General features: G+C 43.6%; 1 protein-coding gene across 3 annotated transcripts in view; it reads left to right on the top strand.

Annotated features, from left to right (window-relative positions):
* The first annotated feature begins 5,595 nt into the window (after window positions 1-5,595).
* The window catches only part of RILPL1 (Rab interacting lysosomal protein like 1), a 61,057-nt gene continuing 48,482 nt past the window's right edge, over window positions 5,596-18,170 (top strand). For 2 of the 3 annotated variants that reach the window (XM_069755964.1, XM_069755969.1), the window contains exons 1-3: window positions 5,596-6,095; window positions 7,135-7,285; window positions 16,803-16,921. In XM_069755964.1, coding sequence (XP_069612065.1) covers window positions 5,811-6,095; window positions 7,135-7,285; window positions 16,803-16,921 — 555 coding nt within the window. In that variant the 5' untranslated portion in view covers window positions 5,596-5,810. The remainder of the gene's footprint in view (window positions 6,096-7,134; window positions 7,286-16,802; window positions 16,922-18,170) is intronic. The other variant, XM_069755970.1, reaches the window with a different exon arrangement.

Below are 18,170 nucleotides of genomic sequence, written 5' to 3'. Positions count from 1 at the left end.
TATTTAACTACATAATTGTAATTTATGATTTATTTTGTTGAACACGCTTTACTATTATTCGGACCTTTCCAAGTAGGAGGCACATTTCTATTCTACTCTGTGATCAGACTTACAGATTAACCCCTTTCTGACCTTAGACGTACTATCCCGTCGAGGTGACCTGGGCCTATCTGACCCTCGACGGGATAGTACGTCATAACGATCGGCCGCGCTCACGGGGGAAGCGCGGCCAATCGCGGCCGGGTGTCAGCTGCATATCGCAGCTGACATCCGGCCCTATGTGCCAGGAGCGGTCACGGACCGCCCTCGGCACAGTAACTCCCGGCACACTGCGATCAACCATAATCGCAGTGTGCCGGCGGTATAGGGAAGCATCGCGCAGGGAGGGGGCTCCCTGCGGGCTTCCCTGAGACCCCCGGAGCAACGCGATGTGATCGCGTTGCTGCGAGGGTCTCTTACCTCCTCCTCCTCCTTGCAGGCCCGGATTCAAGATGGCCACGGCATCCGCGTCCTGCAGGGAGGTGGCTTCACTACGCCTGCTCGGAGCAGGCACCGGGAAGCATAGGAAAAGTGCACGTCAGATCGCTGATCTGACACAGTGCACAGCAAAGTGTCAGATCAGCGATCTTACACTATAACATGATGCCCCCCCCCCCCCCGGGGCAATGTTATAGTGTTAAAAAAAAAAAAATATTCCTATGAGTAAAGAAAATGTTTAAAAAAATTCCCCACCCCCCCAAATAATATTGTTCCTATAAATACAATTCTTTATCTAAATAAAAAAAACAAAACAATAAAAGTACACATATTTAGTATCGCCGCGTCCGAAATAACCCCACCTATAAAACTATATCACTAGTTAACCCCTTCAGTGAACACCGTAAATTAAAAAAAAAACCCGAGGCAAAAAACAACACTTTAGTCTCATACCGCCAAACAAAAAGTGGAATAACACGCAATCAAAAAGACTAATATAAATAACCATGTTACCGCTGAAAACGTCATCTTGTCCCACAAAAAACGAGCTGCCACACAGCATCATCAGCGAAAATATAAAAAAGTTATAGTCCTCTGAATAAAGCGATGCAAAAACAATTATTTTTTTTGTATAAAATAGTTTTTATCGTATAAAAGCGCCAAAACATAAAAAAAGATATAAATGAGGTATCGCTGTAATCGTACTGACCCGAAGAATAAAACTGCTTTATCCATTTTACCAAACGCGGAACGGTATAATTGCCTCCCCCAAAAGAAATTCATGAATAGCTGGTTTTTGGTCATTCTGCCTCACAAAAATTGGAATAAAAAGCGATAAAAAAATGTCACGTACCCAAAAATGTTACCAATAAAAACGTCAACTCATCCCGCAAAAAACAAGACCTCACATGACTCTGTGGACTCAAATATGGAAAAATTATAGCTCTCAAAATGTGGTAACGCAAAAAATATTTTTTGCAATAAAAAGCGTCTTTCAGTATGTGACGGCTGCCAATCATAAAAATCCGCTAAACACCCGCTATAAAAGTAAATCAAACCCCCCTTCATCACCCCCTTAGTTAGGGAAAGATTAAAAAAAATGTATTTATTTCCATTTTCCCATTAGGGTTAGGGCTAGGGTTAGGGTTAGAGCTAGGGTTAGGGCTAGGATTAGGGTTAGGACTAGGGTTAGGGTTAGGGTTAGAGTTAGGGCTAGGATTAGGGTTAGGGTTAAGGCTACAGTTAGGGTTGGGGCTAAAGTTAGGGTTAGGGTTGGGGCTAAAGTTAGGGTTAGGGTTTAGATTACATTTATGGTTGGGAATAGGGTTGGGATTAGGGTTAGGGGTGTGTCAGGGTTAGGGGTGTGGTTAGGGTTACTGTTGGGATTAAGGTTAGGGGTATGTTTGGATTAGGATTTCAGTTATAATTTGGGGGTTTCCACTATTTAGGCACATCAGGGGCTCTCCAAACGCGACATGGCGTCCGATCTCAATTCCAGCCAATTCTGCATTGAAAAAGTAAAACAGTGCTCCTTCCCTTCCGAGCTCTCCTGTGTGCCCAAACAGGGGTTTACCCCAACATATGGGGTATCAGCGTACTCAGGATAAATTGGACAATATATAAGTTCCTTGGGGGGTCTAGTTTCCAATATGGGGTCACTTGTGGGGGGTTTCTACTGTTTAGGTACATTAGGGGCTCTGCAAACGCAATGTGACGCCTGCAGACCATTCCATCAAAGTCTGCATTCCAAATGGCGCTCCTTCCCTTCCGAGCCCTCCCATGCGCCCAAACGGTGGTTCCCCCCACATATGGGGTATCAGCGTACTCAGGATAAATTGGAAAACAACTTTTGGGGTCCAATTTCTCCTGTTACCCTTGTGAAAATACAAAACTGGGGGCTAAAAAATAATTTTTGTTAGAGAAAAAAATAGATTTTTTATTTTCACAGCTCTGCGTTATAAACTGTAGTAGTGAAACACTTGGGGGTTGAAAGTTCTCACATCACATCTAGATAAGTTCCTTGGGGGGTCTAGTTTCCAATATGGGGTCACTTGTGGGGGTTTCTACTGTTTAGGTACATTAGGGGCTCTGCAAACGCAATGTGATGCCTGCAGGCCATTCCATCTAAGTCTGCATTCCAAATGGCGCTCCTTCCCTTCCGAGCCCTCCCATGCGCCCAAACGGTGGTTCCCCCCACATACCACATATGGGGTATCAGCGTACTCAGGTCAAATTGGACAACTACTTTTGGGGTCCAATTTCTCCTGTTACTGCTGGGAAAATACAAAACTGCGGGCTAAATATAATTTTGGGGGGAAATTTTTTAATTTTTATTTTCACGGCTCTGCGTTATAAACTGTAGTGAAACACTTGGGGGTTCAAAGTTCTCACAACACATCTAGATAAGTTCCTTGGGGGGTCTAGTTTCCAATATGGGGTCACTTGTGGGGGGTTTCTACTGTTTAGGTACATTAGGGGCTCTGCAAACGCAATGTGACGCCTGCAGACCATTCCATCTAAGTCTGCATTCCAAATGGCGCTCCTTCCCTTCTGAGCCCTCCCATGCGCCCAAACGGTGGTTCCCCCCACATATGGGGTATCAGCGTACTCAGGATAAATTGGACAACAACTTTTGGGGTCCAATTTCTCCTGTTACCCTTGTGAAAATACAAAACTGGGGGCTAAAAAATAATTTTTGTGGGAAAAAAAAAGATTTTTTGTTTTCACAGCTCTGCGTTATAAACTGTAGTAGTGAAACACTTGGGGGTTCAAAGTTCTCACATCACATCTAGATAAGTTCCTTTGGGGGTCTAGTTTCCAATATGGGGTCACTTGTGGGGGGTTTCTACTGTTTAGGTACATTAGGGGCTCTGCAAACACAATGTGATGCCTGCAGGCCATTCCATCTAAGTCTGCATTCCAAATGGTGCTCCTTCCCTTCCGAGCCCTCCCATGCGCCCAAACGATAGTTCCCCCCACATATGGGGTATCAGCGTACTGAGGACAAATTGGACAACAACTTTTGGGGTTCAATTTCTCCCGTTACTTCTGGGAAAATACAAAACTGCGAGCTAAATATAATTTTGGGGGGAAATTTTTTTATTTTTATTTTCAAGGCTCTGCGTTATAAACTGTAGTGAAACACTTGGGGGTTCAAAGTTCTCACAACACATCTAGATAAGTTCCTTGGGGGGTCTAGTTTCCAATATGGGGTCACTTGTGGGGGGTCTACTTTCCAAAATGGTGTCACTTGTGGGGGGTTTCAATGTTTAGGCACATCAGTGGCTCTCCAAACACAACATGGCGTCCCATCTCAATTCCTGTCAATTTTGCATTGAAAAGTCAAACGGCGCTCCTTCCCTTCCGAGCTCTCCCATGCGCCCAAACAGTGGTTTACCCCCACTTATGCAGTATCAGCGTACTCAGGACAAATTGTACAACAACTTTTGGGGTCCAATTTCTTCTCTTACCCTTGGGAAAATAAAAATTGGGGGCGAAAAGTTAATTTTTGTGAAAAAATATGATTTTATATTTTTACGGTACTGCATTATAAACTTCTGTGAAGCACTTGGTGGGTCAAAGTGATCACCACACCTCTAGATAAGTTCCTTAGGGGGTCTACTTTCCAAAATAGTGTCACTTGTGGGGGGTTTCAATGTTTAGGCACATCAGTGGCTCTCCAAACGCAACATGGCGTCCCATCTCAATTCCTGTAAATTTTGCATTGAAAAGTCAAATGGCACTCCTTCGCTTCCGAGCTCTGTCATGCGCCCAAACAGAGGTTTACCCCCACATATGGGGTATCAGCGTACTCAGGACAAATTGTACCACAACTTTGGGGTCCAATTTCTTCTCTTACCCTTGGGAAAATAAAAATTGGGGGCGAAAAGTTAATTTTTGTGAAAAAATATGATTTTATATTTTTACGGTTCTGCATTATAAACTTCTGTGAAGCACTTGGTGGGTCAAAGTGCTCACCACACTTCTAGATAAGTTCCTTAGGGGGTCTAATTTCCAAAATGGTGTCACTTGTGGGGGGTTTCAATGTTTAGGCACATCAGTGGCTCTCCAAACGCAACATGGCGTCCCATCTCAATTCCTGTCAATTTTGCATTGAAAAGTCAAATGGCGCTCCTTCATTTCCGAGCTCTGTCATGCGCCCAAACAGTGGTTTATCCCCACATATGGGGTATCGGCGTACTCAGGACAAATTGTACAACAACTTTCGGGGTCCATTTTCTCCTGTTAACTTTGGTAAAATAAAACAAATTGGAGCTGAAGTAAATTTTTTGTGAAAAAAAGTTAAATGTTCATTTTTATTTAAACATTCCAAAAATTCCTGTGAAACACCTGAAGGGTTAATAAACTTCTTGAATGTGGTTTTGAGCACCTTGAGGGGTGCAGTTTTTAGAACGGTGTCACACTTGGGTATTTTCTGTCATATAGACCCCTCAAAATGACTTCAAATGAGATGTGGGCCCTAAAAAAAATGGTGTTGTAAAAATGAGAAATTGCTGGTCAACTTTTAACCCTTATAACTCCCTAACAAAAAAAATGTTGGTTCCAAAATTGTGCTTATGTAAAGTAGACATGTGGGAAATGTTACTTATTAAGTATTTTGTGTGACATCTCTGTGATTTAATTGCATAAAAATTAAAAGTTGGAAAATTGCAAAATTTTCAAAATTTTTGCCAAATTTCTGTTGTTTTTTTTTTTTCACAAATAAACGCAGGTAATATCAAAGAAATTTTACCACTATCATGAAGTACAATATGTCACGAGAAAACAATGTCATAATCACCGGGATCCGTTGAAGCGTTCCAGAGTTATAACCTCATAAAGGGACAGTGGTCAGAATTGTAAAAATTGGCCCGGTCCATAACGTGCAAACCACCCTTGGGGGTAAAGGGGTTAAAAGCATTGAGATGAAAGTAGCAAACACATAGCAGTCACTTATGGAAACTCTAATCTGTTGCTGGTTTATTACTAATACAAGAGAGTTGTCAGAGTTGCCTCCTTTGTACAATGTGGATTTCCCAGCCCTGATTTTGTAGAGATCATTGGTCAGTGAATGGGTTAATGGAGCAGGCAGCTCGGACATGCGTAGTAGCGCCCTCTGGTGTCATATAGCCAGATCGCGTGTCGGCTCCTTTTTGGCACTGGCCGCTTCCCTCCGCTGATCACAAGGCCGGGACGAGTCTGCGGACTATGTCGCCCTCCCAGCCACACCGGGTGTGAGCGCCGTCTGCGGGAGGAGGTCGCCCTGCCCCCGGCTACTCATCGGGGGGCGGCTGTGTGCGGGGCAGGAAGCTTCTGGGAGGAGGGGAGAAGTCATGGAGGGGATCTCAGCCCTGGAGAAGAATGTGGCCGAGCTGACGGTCATGGATGTTTATGACATCGCATCAGCGGTGGGGCAGGAGTTTGAGCGAGTCATTGACCACTATGGCTGCGAGGCTATTAGCCGGCTCATGCCCAAAGTTGTGCGGGTGCTGGAGATCCTGGAGGTCCTGGTCAGCAGGAACAACATGAGCCCAGAGCTGGAGGAGCTGAGGCTGGAGCTGGACCGGCTGAGGCTGGAGCGGATGGACCGGATAGAGAAGGAGAAGAAGCACCAGAAGGTGAGGGACTGAGGACATGACACCTGTACATGATATATGTATATATATATATATATATATACTACTTATAGGAGCCACCACCCGCAGTCACATGAGGCTTCTGCTGTCACCACAGAGGCGTCTTTATTGTGGCGCTCCACAGTCCCTCATATTGGTGCCATGCCGTCCCTGCGCCCAATCGTGAGTCCCATCATTGTCCCCTAGGAAGAGCTGGAAGCCAGATGTGAAAATAAAACCTCCTTATCAGGCTGTGCCCACCGGCCAAGGGTCCCGCAGATGGGCGCGTGGGCCTCCTGACCCAGATATGGTGCAAACCTATGTGGAGACCCTACTATGTGTGGGATTTACCAACGCAGTCTATGCCTGCGGGAGCATACAGAGTAGGGTACAGAGAAGGCTGCAGAGCGGCCCCGTCGTAGCACCCCCGCCGCTCTCTGTCCACTACAGACGAGGAGGGAAATGGTCTCCTATTAGGGGTGTCAGGTGTTGATACCAAATTTCACTTATATTTAAAGGGTTAATCCCAACTTCATAGATGGATATTGCCACCTAGTAATTGTAAAATTTACAGCTGTTCTTAAGATAGTACCACTTTATTTTTTTCTTTAAAGCTCATTGCCTAGGAGACCGACCACTGCTATTGTCTAAGGTTGTGAGAATTGTGCTGAAGCTGGCCGGGATTGAGAAGTATCTTCAGTGACCCCAGCCAGCCTCAGACCAGTGCTTGCAAGAACTGCCCATGTCCTTCTGTCTAGCATCTGAGGTGGCAGCTCTATTGTATTGTTGATGGGCATCACCTGAAGTTCTGTCTGCTCCATCTCTTGAGGTCTAGAACAGAATAAAGTACTTTGCTCTGAGCATTGGGCTCCCGTGACTCTTGTAGGTTGAGCAGTTGTCCTTCTGTGGACCGCTTTTAGTGGGCACTAACCACTGCAAACCTGGAACACCCTGCAAGACCTGATCCCTTGGAAATGCTCCACTGCTACATGAGCAACAGAAATTCAATGAATGTGTCACTAATAAGGCTTTGATCTTTCAGGAACTTGAACTGGTGGAGGATGTTTGGAGGGGAGAAGCACAGGACCTTCTTGGCCAAATTGCTCAACTACAAGAGGAGAACAAACAGCTACTTTCCAATCTGTCCCTAAAGGATGTCAATTTGACCGAGGAGGACTTCCAGAAGCATGAAGGTAAGCTAGATGACACAATGGCTCCAACTGTTACAGGAGATGTTGGCTCTCCTGACATGTCTGTTACAGTAAATACTTCTAATGATTAGCTATTAGACTCCTTATTGTTACTCTCGTACTTGGCGCCCTTAATTACACATCGCTTTACAGACATTATCCATCACCGTCCCCAGTGGGGCTTACAAACTACAGTAGATTTTCTATCATTATGTCTTTGGAGGTCGTGAGGAAACCCACACAAACACAAGGAGAACCTACGAGCTCCTTGCAGATCTTGTCCTTGGAGCGCCACTAATCTAACTTCCCTGCTCCTAGTGTTATACTCGCCAGCTGCCGTCTTCTGTTATCTGCGCTGCTCCAGTCGGTCTACAACAGTTTGTGACCAGGGTGGTTCGCTCCAGTGTTTGCTGGAAGATCTGGTCGTCACTTCTCAATATAAGGCCGGGGTCACACTTGCGAGTGTGATGCGAGAAATTGGCACGAGTCTCTCGCATCAATACCCGGCACTGCCGCCGGCACTCGGACCGGAGCGTGCGGCTGCATGTATTTCTATGTCCCGAGTGCTGGCGGCAGTGCCGGGTATTGATGCGAGAGACTCATGCCAATTTCTCGCATCACACTGGCAAGAGTGACCCCGGCCTAAGTCTGAGAGCCAGAACGAGACTCTCATAGACTCACATTGGGAGCTGGTGACCGTCGCCTCCTAACTCTTGGTCAGTCAGCGGTTGTGATCACAAGATGGCGGTGCAGGACCGGAGCGGCGCTTAGAAGAGCTGAGGATGGCAGCTGCTGAGTATAATATTAGGCTCAGGGAACTTAGAATAGTAACACCACTCCAGCGCTGAAATGAAAAATAATTCTAAAAATGAATTAAAAAAGAAAAACTGCATATGGGTAAATCTAAGTGTACTAATTATATTTGTATTGCTCACAAAAATATTGCCAGTTTGTTGTATTATTCTGATGTATAAAAGGAATTATAAGCCATATGATTTGCTAGCTTTCCCCATAATTTGTCATATTTTAGTTTCTGTAGCCGGTGTGTGCCAACCTTGGAATACAAGTCTGCAGTCTGTGTGACTGCAGACTTGTGAGTCTTCAGGCCGTGCGCACTTTTAGGATGTGATTAGCATATTCCCGGCCACATTCCGACTAGACTGTATTCGGCCTCACTCAGTACACTTGCATTGAGCGAGGCTGCCACATCTAGTCTGCAGGTGACCGCTTTATATAAGTCAGAGAGCCTTCCCACAGTGCACTGTGATCGCGATGTGAGGATACACAAGTCTGCAGTCAGTGAATGCGGACTTGTAACTTAAGACCAGACGGCCAATGTGCCGTATCGTCACTCGTGTAAATGCCCACTACTAAAAAATTGACTACAAAATTAACTATTTATGAAATAATAAAACTTTGATAGGTTGGTGTTCATATTTCTTCCTCGGAGTCCCTTCTAGCGGCTTCATACAGACGCTCACGTCTTCTTCTGGTGTCCATTTATCCACTTAGAATAGAACAGCTTGTGCTGGAAATAGTGACGCCTCCCTGCTAATGGTGACTACAGATGAGCCCGTGCTATCGGCGGGAGCCCTGCCACGGCTGTACCGGTCCGACACTGTACAGGGACAATGGAGCATATTATATTACATAATTCACATGTTCTTAGAAGTACTGGCTGTCCAAAGAGTAGAACTAAAGTACTGTACATCAGGGGTGTCAAACTGCATTCCTCGAGGGCTGCAAACAGGTCATGTTTTCAGGATTTCCTTGTACTGCACAGGTGATAATTTAATCACCAACTCATTATTTGTGTAGGTGATTAAATTATCACCTGTGCAGTACAAGGAAATCCTGAAAACATGACCTGTTTGCAGCCCTCGAGGAATGCAGTTTGACACCCCTGCTCTACATCACAAAATCAGTTGACCTATATTTTGTTTTATTTTCCACATCACAATTTATGTTTATTATCCTTCTTGCTGTTTGTTTTTTGTTTCTGGCTACATATTATGGTGAGGTATTTTCACTGCTTTCACCAATTGCAAAACTTTGTTTTCTTTCTTTCCTCCTATAACACTTTCAGTTCATTTAGTATTTAAAGATTATTATTTTTATTATTATTATTTGCAGCAGATTTTTCTGCTGTAAAAATCCGTGTTAAAAATAAAAAACGCTGCTTAAAATACACACATTTTTGCCACAATAATAATATTATTATTATTATTATTATTATTATTATTTTATTTTTATTTTTTTCTTCTTCATTCATTTGAATTGGGTGAAAAATGCATAAAAAAAACTGGAATAATTTAGCTGCGGTGAATTTGGAAAAACGCTTTGAAGTTTGAAATCTTGATGGAAAAAATAAGCAGCGTGTTCACGAGATGACAGAAGTCTGTCACACTGCAGTCTGTAAAAAGCTGTTTTTTTTTTTTTTTTTTTTTTTTTTTTTTCTTACCACGGGGGAAAAATATGCAAAAACGCAAAGTGTGAACAAGGTTTTAGGTGGCTGAACCCACCAACCATCTAGTATCGGCATGTTGGATTTTTACATATCGATCCTAAAGATGAGTGATCCATTTGTTGGAGTTGGTCCAGCATGCAAGTCTGGTCATCTCCATCTGAACCTTTTATTCTCACCAAATAAATCATTCAGATATCGAGGTTTTTTGTTAATGTACTAGAATAACGGACCAAGTATCATCAGTGACTTCCATCAGAGTTTGGTAAAGTGTCTTTTGTTTTTTATTCCCCTACCCCCCCCCCCCCCCCCCCCCCAATCTCTTCATGGAGCCACAGACTTTCAATGCCAAGTTTGTCACTCTGATCAATATTGGACATGTCTCCACGATTTTTTGCATGGATCTCCTCTGTCCGCAAAAAAGTCCTAAAAACAGTCCCATAGATTGTTGAAGGTACAAGTGTTATCTGAAAAAATGGATAGAACTTGTACATGAAAAATGGATGTGTAAATGAGCCTCAGTTCACGTTCACACGTTCAGTATTTGGTCAGTTTTTTTTTTTTTTTTTTTTACATCAGTATTTGTAAGCTAAAACCAGGAGTGGGTGATTAAATGCAGAAGTGGTGACTAGTGATGAGCGAGTATACTCGTTCCTCGGGGTTTTCCAGAGCATGCTCGGGTGGTCTCCGAGTATTTGTGAGTGCTCGGAAATTTAGTTTTCCTTGCTGCAGCTGGATGATTTACGGCTGCTAGCCAGCCTGAGTACATGTGGGGGTTGCTAGGGAATCCCCACATGTAATCAAGCTGTCTAGTAGCCACAAATCATGCAGCTGCGCCAAGGAAAACGAAATCTCCGAGCACTCACGAATACTCGGAGACCACCCGAGCTTGCTCTGGAAAACCCTGAGGAACGAGTATACTCGCTCATCACTAGTGGTGCATATGTTTCTATTATACTTTTTCCTCTGTTCCTCTCCTGGTTTACAGATACTGCTGTGAAACACTGAACGTGACCTTAAGAGTCTGGCAGTGCTTGGGCCTCATTCACACATCATTATTTAATTAGTATTTGTATGCCAAAACCATGTTTCTCCAGAACACCGAACAGGTGTCAGTGGTTTTTCTCTGTAAGTTCCACTCCTGTCTTTAGTATACAAAACTAATAGAATGCGGAACAAATACTGACGTGTGAATGCGGCCTTACACTCCTCCCCCATTTGGAATAATGAGCGTGTAAGCGGTGAGGGCACCAATCAGATGTTTTCCTTAATTATTTATTTTAGGAAAGATGTGGAATATTAATTTGAAAGCGTACGTGTACATTTATTCACAATGCTGCAATCCCAGCCCCACCGCAGTGCCAAGAAATGTGTCCATGAAATGTATTTCCGAAAATGTAACTGACCGACACCACACGTCTCAGACGTGCAGCAACTTTTTCTGGAACTTGATTGTGTATTTTATCATTGTGACAACCTGCTGTGCCCTAAAGCATCAAGAAAATGTGTTTCCGTAGCTCTGATGTCCCTGCTGATCTCATTCATCGGCGTGTTGGAACGCTGGGAACAAGCTTTAAAGTGTATTGATTGCCCCATCTAAATGGCAGATCTGCCCCTTCCGATCCGTTTTGTCATTATGTTCACCAGTGATAATACATCTAAACAGAACAACATGCTATACATGTTAGAGGTGCGATCCATCACCTTCCAAATGATTATTTTTTTTTTTTTTTTTTTCTGAGACTTGTCTGTATTGGGCCAGATCCATGTAAAAGTTTACAAGTGCATCCCCATTTATTTCATGGCTCTCAAACCGATTGATCTAGAAGCATGAATGCGCATAGTTTGGGAGATCTTCTGACAGCGGGGATGTACAACCTGCAGCCCGTGATGCTGTTCAATATGGCCCCAGACATGCTTGTCTGCATCTATTGGCTGGCAGTGGTGAAACGATGCAGCAAATAAAGGCAATCGGTTGGCAGCAGTCTCCATAGTGACGTAAAGTCCAAATATCCAAGGATCCCACTTGAAGAAATCCAATGCGTTCAACATCGATAGATGGCATCCAAATCTCAGTTGAAGTTATCAAAATGTGGTTTATTCTGCCAAGAACATCAGTGACAACGTTTTGACCTGAAATAGGTCTTTGTACTGGATAAACAGGAAGAGCGGATTCAAATAGTGTGGTTTACAATGCTAGAACAATCAGTACAAACCAGGCCCACATCATACAAAAGGACATTAGAACCGTGGCTTTCTCATTGCAAACCTGCCGTGCACACCATTGTTTTGTCCCTGTACCCCCTATCATGGACTCATAAACATTAACATTAGCTGATGTGTGAGAGGCCTTTAGTTGCTTAGAGCTTACCTTGGGATGCTTTGTGATCTCACAGACTACTATATTCCATGTTCTTGGAGTGTGTGTTTTTTTTTTTTTTTTTTTTTTTTTCTCAACTTACTTTTAGGCCTTTTGTGAAAATCTGATATGAGTGTAGGTCAAAATTTACTGACCTGTCTTTAGCGAGAGAGAAAACACCTATGACTAACACGGTCGCTTGCCTGGAAGAATTTGTGATGTGGATGCAACAGACAAATGATACTACAATGTGTGCTATACAGTATGCAGTATTGTATACAGGTAGTAAAAAGCTTTCACATTGAAAAAGTATGGAATATACAGTACAGCCCAAAAGTTTGGACACACTTTCTCATTTAAAGATTTTTCTGTATTTTCATGACTATGAAAATTGTAAATTCACACTGAAGGCATCAAAACTATGAATTAACACATGTGGAATTATATACTTAACAAAAAAGTGTGAAGCAACTGAAAATGTCTTATAGTCTAGGTTCTTCAAAGTAGCCACCTTTAGCTTTGATGACTGCTTTGCACACTCTTGGCATTCTCTTGATGAGCTTCAAGAGGTAGTCACAGGAATGGTCTTCCAACAATCATGAAGGAGTTCCCAGAGATGCTTAGCACTTGTTGGCCCTTTTGCCTTCACTCTGCGGTCCAGCTCACCCCCAACCGTCTTGATTGGGTTCAGGTCTGGTTACTGTGGAGGCCAGGTCATCTGGAGTAGCACCCCATCACTCTCTCCCTCTTGTTCAAATAGCCCTTGCACAGCCTGGAGGTGTGTTTGGGGTCATTGTCCTGTTGAAAAATAAATGATGGTCCAACTAAAACTTAACATGAACAAAACAGAATTCATTGTCTTTCCCCCATCTCACGCAACCCCCCCCCCCCCCAACGAACCTATCCATTACAGTAAATGGCTGCCCACTCTCCCCAGTCCTACAAGCTCGCTGCCTCGGGGTAATCCTTGACACTGATCTCTCCTTCAAACTGCATATCCAAGCCCTTTCCACTTCCTGCCGCCTTCAACTCAAAAATATTTCACGGCTCCGTACATTCCTAAACCAAGAATCTGCAAAAACCCTAGTCCATACCCTCATCATCTCCCGCCTCGACTACTGTAACCTCCTGCTCTGTGGCCTCCCCTCGAACACTCTCGCACCCCTCCAATCTATTCTAAAATCAGCTGCCCGACTAATCCACCTACCCCCCCCGCTATTCCCCGACCTCTCCCCTCTGTCAATCCCTTCACTGGCTCCCCATTACCCAGAGACTCCAGTACAAAAACCTAACCATGACATACAAAGCCATCCACAACCTCGTCTCCAGGTACTTTCCTGCACGCAACCTCCGATCCTCACAAGATCTCCTTTTCTACTCCCCTCTTATCTCCTCTTCCCACAATCGCATACCAGATTTCTCTCGTGCATCACCCCTACTCCGGAACTCTCTCCCACAACATATCAGACTCTCGCCTACCATCGAAACCTTCAAAAAGAACCTGCAGTAACCACCGATCGACCAAACCACTGCACGACCAACTCTATCCTTACCTACTGTATCCTCACCCATCCCTTGTAGATTGTGAGCCCTCGTGGGCAGGGTCCTCTCTCCTCCTGTACCAGTTGTGACTTGTATTGTTCAAGATTATTGTACCTGTTTTTATGTATACCCCTCCTCACATGTAAAGCGCCATGGAATAAATGGCGCTATAATAATAACTAAGGCAAGCCAGGTGGAACAGCATGCCGCTGCAAGATGCTGTGGTAGCCATGCTGGTTCAGTATGCCTTCAATTTTGAATAAATCCCCAACAGTGTCACCAGCAAAGCACCCCCACCCCATCACACCTCCTCCATGCTTCTTCACGGTGGGAACCAGGCATGTGGAGTCCATCCGTTCACCTTTTCTGCGTCGCACAAAGACACAGTGGTTGGAAGCAAAGATCTCAAATTTGAACTCCTCAGACCAAAGTACAGATTTCCACTGGTCTAATGTCCATTCCTTGTGTTCTTTAGCCCAAACAAGTCTCTTCTGCTTGTTGCCTGTCCTTAGCAGTGGTTTCCTGGCAGCTATTTTACCATCAACACCTGCTGCACTGTCTCCTCTTAACAGTTGTTGTAGAGATGGGTCTGCTGCTAGAACTCTGTGTGGCATTGACCTGGTCTCTAATCTGAGCTGCTGTTAACCTGCGATTTCTGAGGCTGGTGACTCGGATAAACTTAACCTCAGAAGCAGAGGCGACTCTTGGTCTTCCTTTCCTGGGGCGGTCCTCATGTGAGCCAGTTTCTTTGTAGTGCTTGATGGTTTTTGCAACTGCACTTGGTGACACTTTCAAAGTTTTCCCAATTTTTCAGACTGACTGACCTTCATTTCTTAAAGTAATGATGGCCACTCATTTTTCTTTACTTAGCTGCTTTTTTCTTGCCATAATACAAATTCTAACAGTGTATTCAGTAGGACTATCAGCTGTGTATCCACCAGACGTCTGCACAACACAACTGATGGTCCCAACCCCATTTATAATGCAAGAAATCCCATTTATTAAACCTGACAGGGCACACTTGTGAAGTGAAAACCATTTCCGGTGACTACTACTTGAAGCTCATCAAGAGAATGCCAAGAGTGTGCAAAGCAGTCATCAAAGCAAAAGGTGGTTACTTTGAAGAACCTAGACTATAATACATATTTTCAGTTGTTTCACACATAGTTATGAAAATACAGAAAAATCTTTAAATGAGGTGTCCAAACTTTTGGTCTGTAATGTATGTTAAAGGCGTTTGACCTTTTTTAGCACATAAAGGAGGAGGCATTTCAAAAACCTGACCTGCACATCCAAACATAGACTAAGTGTGAACAGGTGCTGAACCTAGAGTCGCCAACTCGTATATAGTTAAATAAATAAGGCAGCACACTGCAGCGCTAGAACATACAAACTTGAAATACGAAATTTGAACTGCATTACTGCACTAGAAATATGAAAAATGAGAGCATTTAGCGCATAAAAATGGCCAATTTTATGTGTACCTGGTAGCCACTTTACGGCATCTCTTATACCAGGTCCTACGCTTGCCTTACCTCGCTGAGAACAAACTTGAAATACGAAATTTGAACTGCATTACTGCACTAGAAATATGAAAAATGAGAGCGTTTAGCGCATAAAAATGGCCACAGGTGTTTTATTTACAGCACGTCCAATACCCCTCCATAGACAGAGAGAATTTTAGTCTAGGAAGAGGTTTCACATGTACCCATTCAGATGGAGACGTTTATTCTCAGCGAGGTAAGGCAAGCGTAGGACCTGGTATAAGAGAGATGCCGTAAAGTGGCTACCAGGTACACATAAAATTGGCCATTTTTATGCGCTAAACGCTCTCATTTTTCATATTTCTAGTGCAGTAACGCAGTTCAAATTTCGTATTTCAAGTTTGTATGTTCTAGCGCTGCAGTGTGCTGCCTTATTTATTTAACATAAAAGGAGGAGGTACATATGGACTGTGGTCTTGACAACCCCTTTAACACCATGCCTTTGTTTCATTTTAAAGGGATTTTCTTTAAACATGTTAGTTCCTAAGCTATCCTCTTTTACTATTGTTGTTGTCACAGTTCACACAGTGCTGCCAACAATGTCACAGATCTCAACAATATGTCAGGGATCCCGGGGAGGATACCTTTTATCGTCCCCACTACTCACACCAATTTGTCATGAACCGGGGTTGTTTGATTGCCCCTGGTTCCTTCTGAAGGGGATATATCTATATCCCAGTTCCGTTTTGGAACTTGCAGCTATCTGGTGCCCCCCCCCCCCCCCCCTTACACTCAGGTCAGATTAGGTACTGCACTTAACAGGCAGCCTTTCTGGCGACTAATTACCCTATGTACTGGCTATTGGGCACGCTGCAGCGAGGGCGATATAACTACCCCCACACAGGTGGGAACAATAATTATCAAGGCCGCCGTCGCTACAAAGATTCCAAATCGCACAGAACAAAGTATACTGCCACCAGCCCCGATTCCACAAGGGTTAACTGGTCCGGAGCCAACCCAAATCAGTAGCGTGATTCACTTCAGAGGACGTGACAGTTCGTTTATAGGGAAAGAGACAAGCTAGTAAATTATATATTTTACTCCATAAAGGGTAGGCAGTGTTTACAAGGTATAAAAAAGATATAAAGAAGACAAAATCATGTGTACATTACAAATTACAAAATAAAATAGGATTAACGTTGAAAAGAGAACACTTACATAGCGCTCATATCATTTCAGCTTGTGACTGGCCGTGTTCTATGGAGGAGAAAGGGTTTCCATATATCCAGATGTATGAGCAGATTTGCAGAGCTGTTGCTAGCTCGCTTCCTGGACCAACTCTAACACCCAATTTAGCATGGGTAAAGATATGCCCTCTTGTCGTGACATCACTAAGTGAGCTGAGGAATGATATGCACTGCTTTTCTACTTATTTACGTTTTTGGTTTCACCAGACAAAGGCGTTCCTTGGGAGGAGGAATGGGCAGTGTCAAGCCATAAACTTCTTCAGTGATTATAGTGAGGGTTTGGAATTGCACACATGCAAGCAGCAGTCAGAGAGAGAGAAGAGGGGGGGTCGGAATAGCCCGCAGCCTGTGTCTTGTAAAGTTAGGTAGATACTCAAACATGGCATATTCACACTATCGTGACAGTTGTCTTTGGCAATTCTAGGCATGTCAGAAAGAGAAAGGCAAGTGATGAAAAAGCTGAAGGAAGTGGTGGACAAACAACGGGATGAAATAAGAGCCAAAGACAGAGAACTTGTTCTGAAGAATGAAGATGTAGAAGCTGTGAGTATCTTTTTTTTTTTTTTTTTTTTTTTTTTTTTTTTTTTTTTAGATTTCTGTTTATTTGGTACAATTATTCAGTTGTCTGTGTTAAATTTAGACAAGTCGGTGAAATACCCTGTAGACTGTGAGCCCTCGCAGGCAGGGTCCTCTCTCCTCCTGTACTTGTGTGTGCCTTGTTTTACTCATGTTTATTGTACTTGTCTATATTTGCCCCATTCACATGTAAAGCGCCATGGAATAAATGGTGCTATAAAAATGAATAATAATAATAATACGCATGTAATTGACATCTTGGCACATGAACTTAGAGGTTAATTTTTTTGGTCTTGGTCTATCTAGTAGTAATAAGTGTAAATTAAAACTTGTCAGAAATGGTGCTGAGCCACCTCCCTAGTGTTCGAGTTGGTTTGTCGAACTGGGACGTGTTCGACGAACCCCGCCGAACCCCATTGAAACCAATGTGCGGGCCTGCCAGGGCTCTGTGCGTGTGCAGGCATCGTCCGATGGGACTACAAGTCCCATCGGACGATGCCTGCTACAGTGAAAGTGATTGACACATTAGCCAATGATGGGACAGTAGTAGTCCATCATCCGGCTAATGTGTTGAATGGGAAAAAAAAATGCTACATACATGCTTACATATAGACATACAGCACATACTCACCATTACTTGTCATTTTGTTCCCCGAAGCCAGTGTCATCTGTAAAAAAAACAAAACAAAAAAAAGATTAAAATAACAAACAACCAATATACTCACTGTCAGCAGAAATCCACGAGTGTCCCACGACTATCTCCCGTGGAGAACGGCAGCATCAGCTAATGCGACCGCTCTCCTGGGGCTCCGGGAACACAATGACGGGAGGAAGGTATTCCGCCGCCGCTGTAAAAAAATAGTCCCTAGTCTCACTTTTGGCATTGCTGTGTGAGAAACTTTCCCACGCAGCAATTGCCATAAAGTGAGACTTTGAACTATAGTAACCTCTCAGTGATGCACTGCAGGAGCCATTGTCTCCTGTCGGTGTGTCACTGAGGGTCCTATAGAGCAGGGACATCACCCGATGTCACTGTTCTATAGGGGAGATCGTCGTGGGACACTCGTTATTAATTGGACTACGGCGGACAGGTAGTATACGGTTTATTATTTTACGTTTTTAGCAGGCGCTGAAGTATGGTTAAATGAAGAATATTAAAATACTTTTTTCCTAATGTGTGCATGTTTTATTAACCCTATATTACTTTTGGATTAAT

This window comes from Ranitomeya imitator, chromosome 1, assembly GCF_032444005.1.
Source record: "Ranitomeya imitator isolate aRanImi1 chromosome 1, aRanImi1.pri, whole genome shotgun sequence".
Taxonomy (NCBI): Eukaryota; Metazoa; Chordata; class Amphibia; order Anura; family Dendrobatidae; genus Ranitomeya; species Ranitomeya imitator.
Note: the sequence above shows the minus strand (reverse complement) of the source record. Positions and strands in the feature narration are given on the sequence as shown.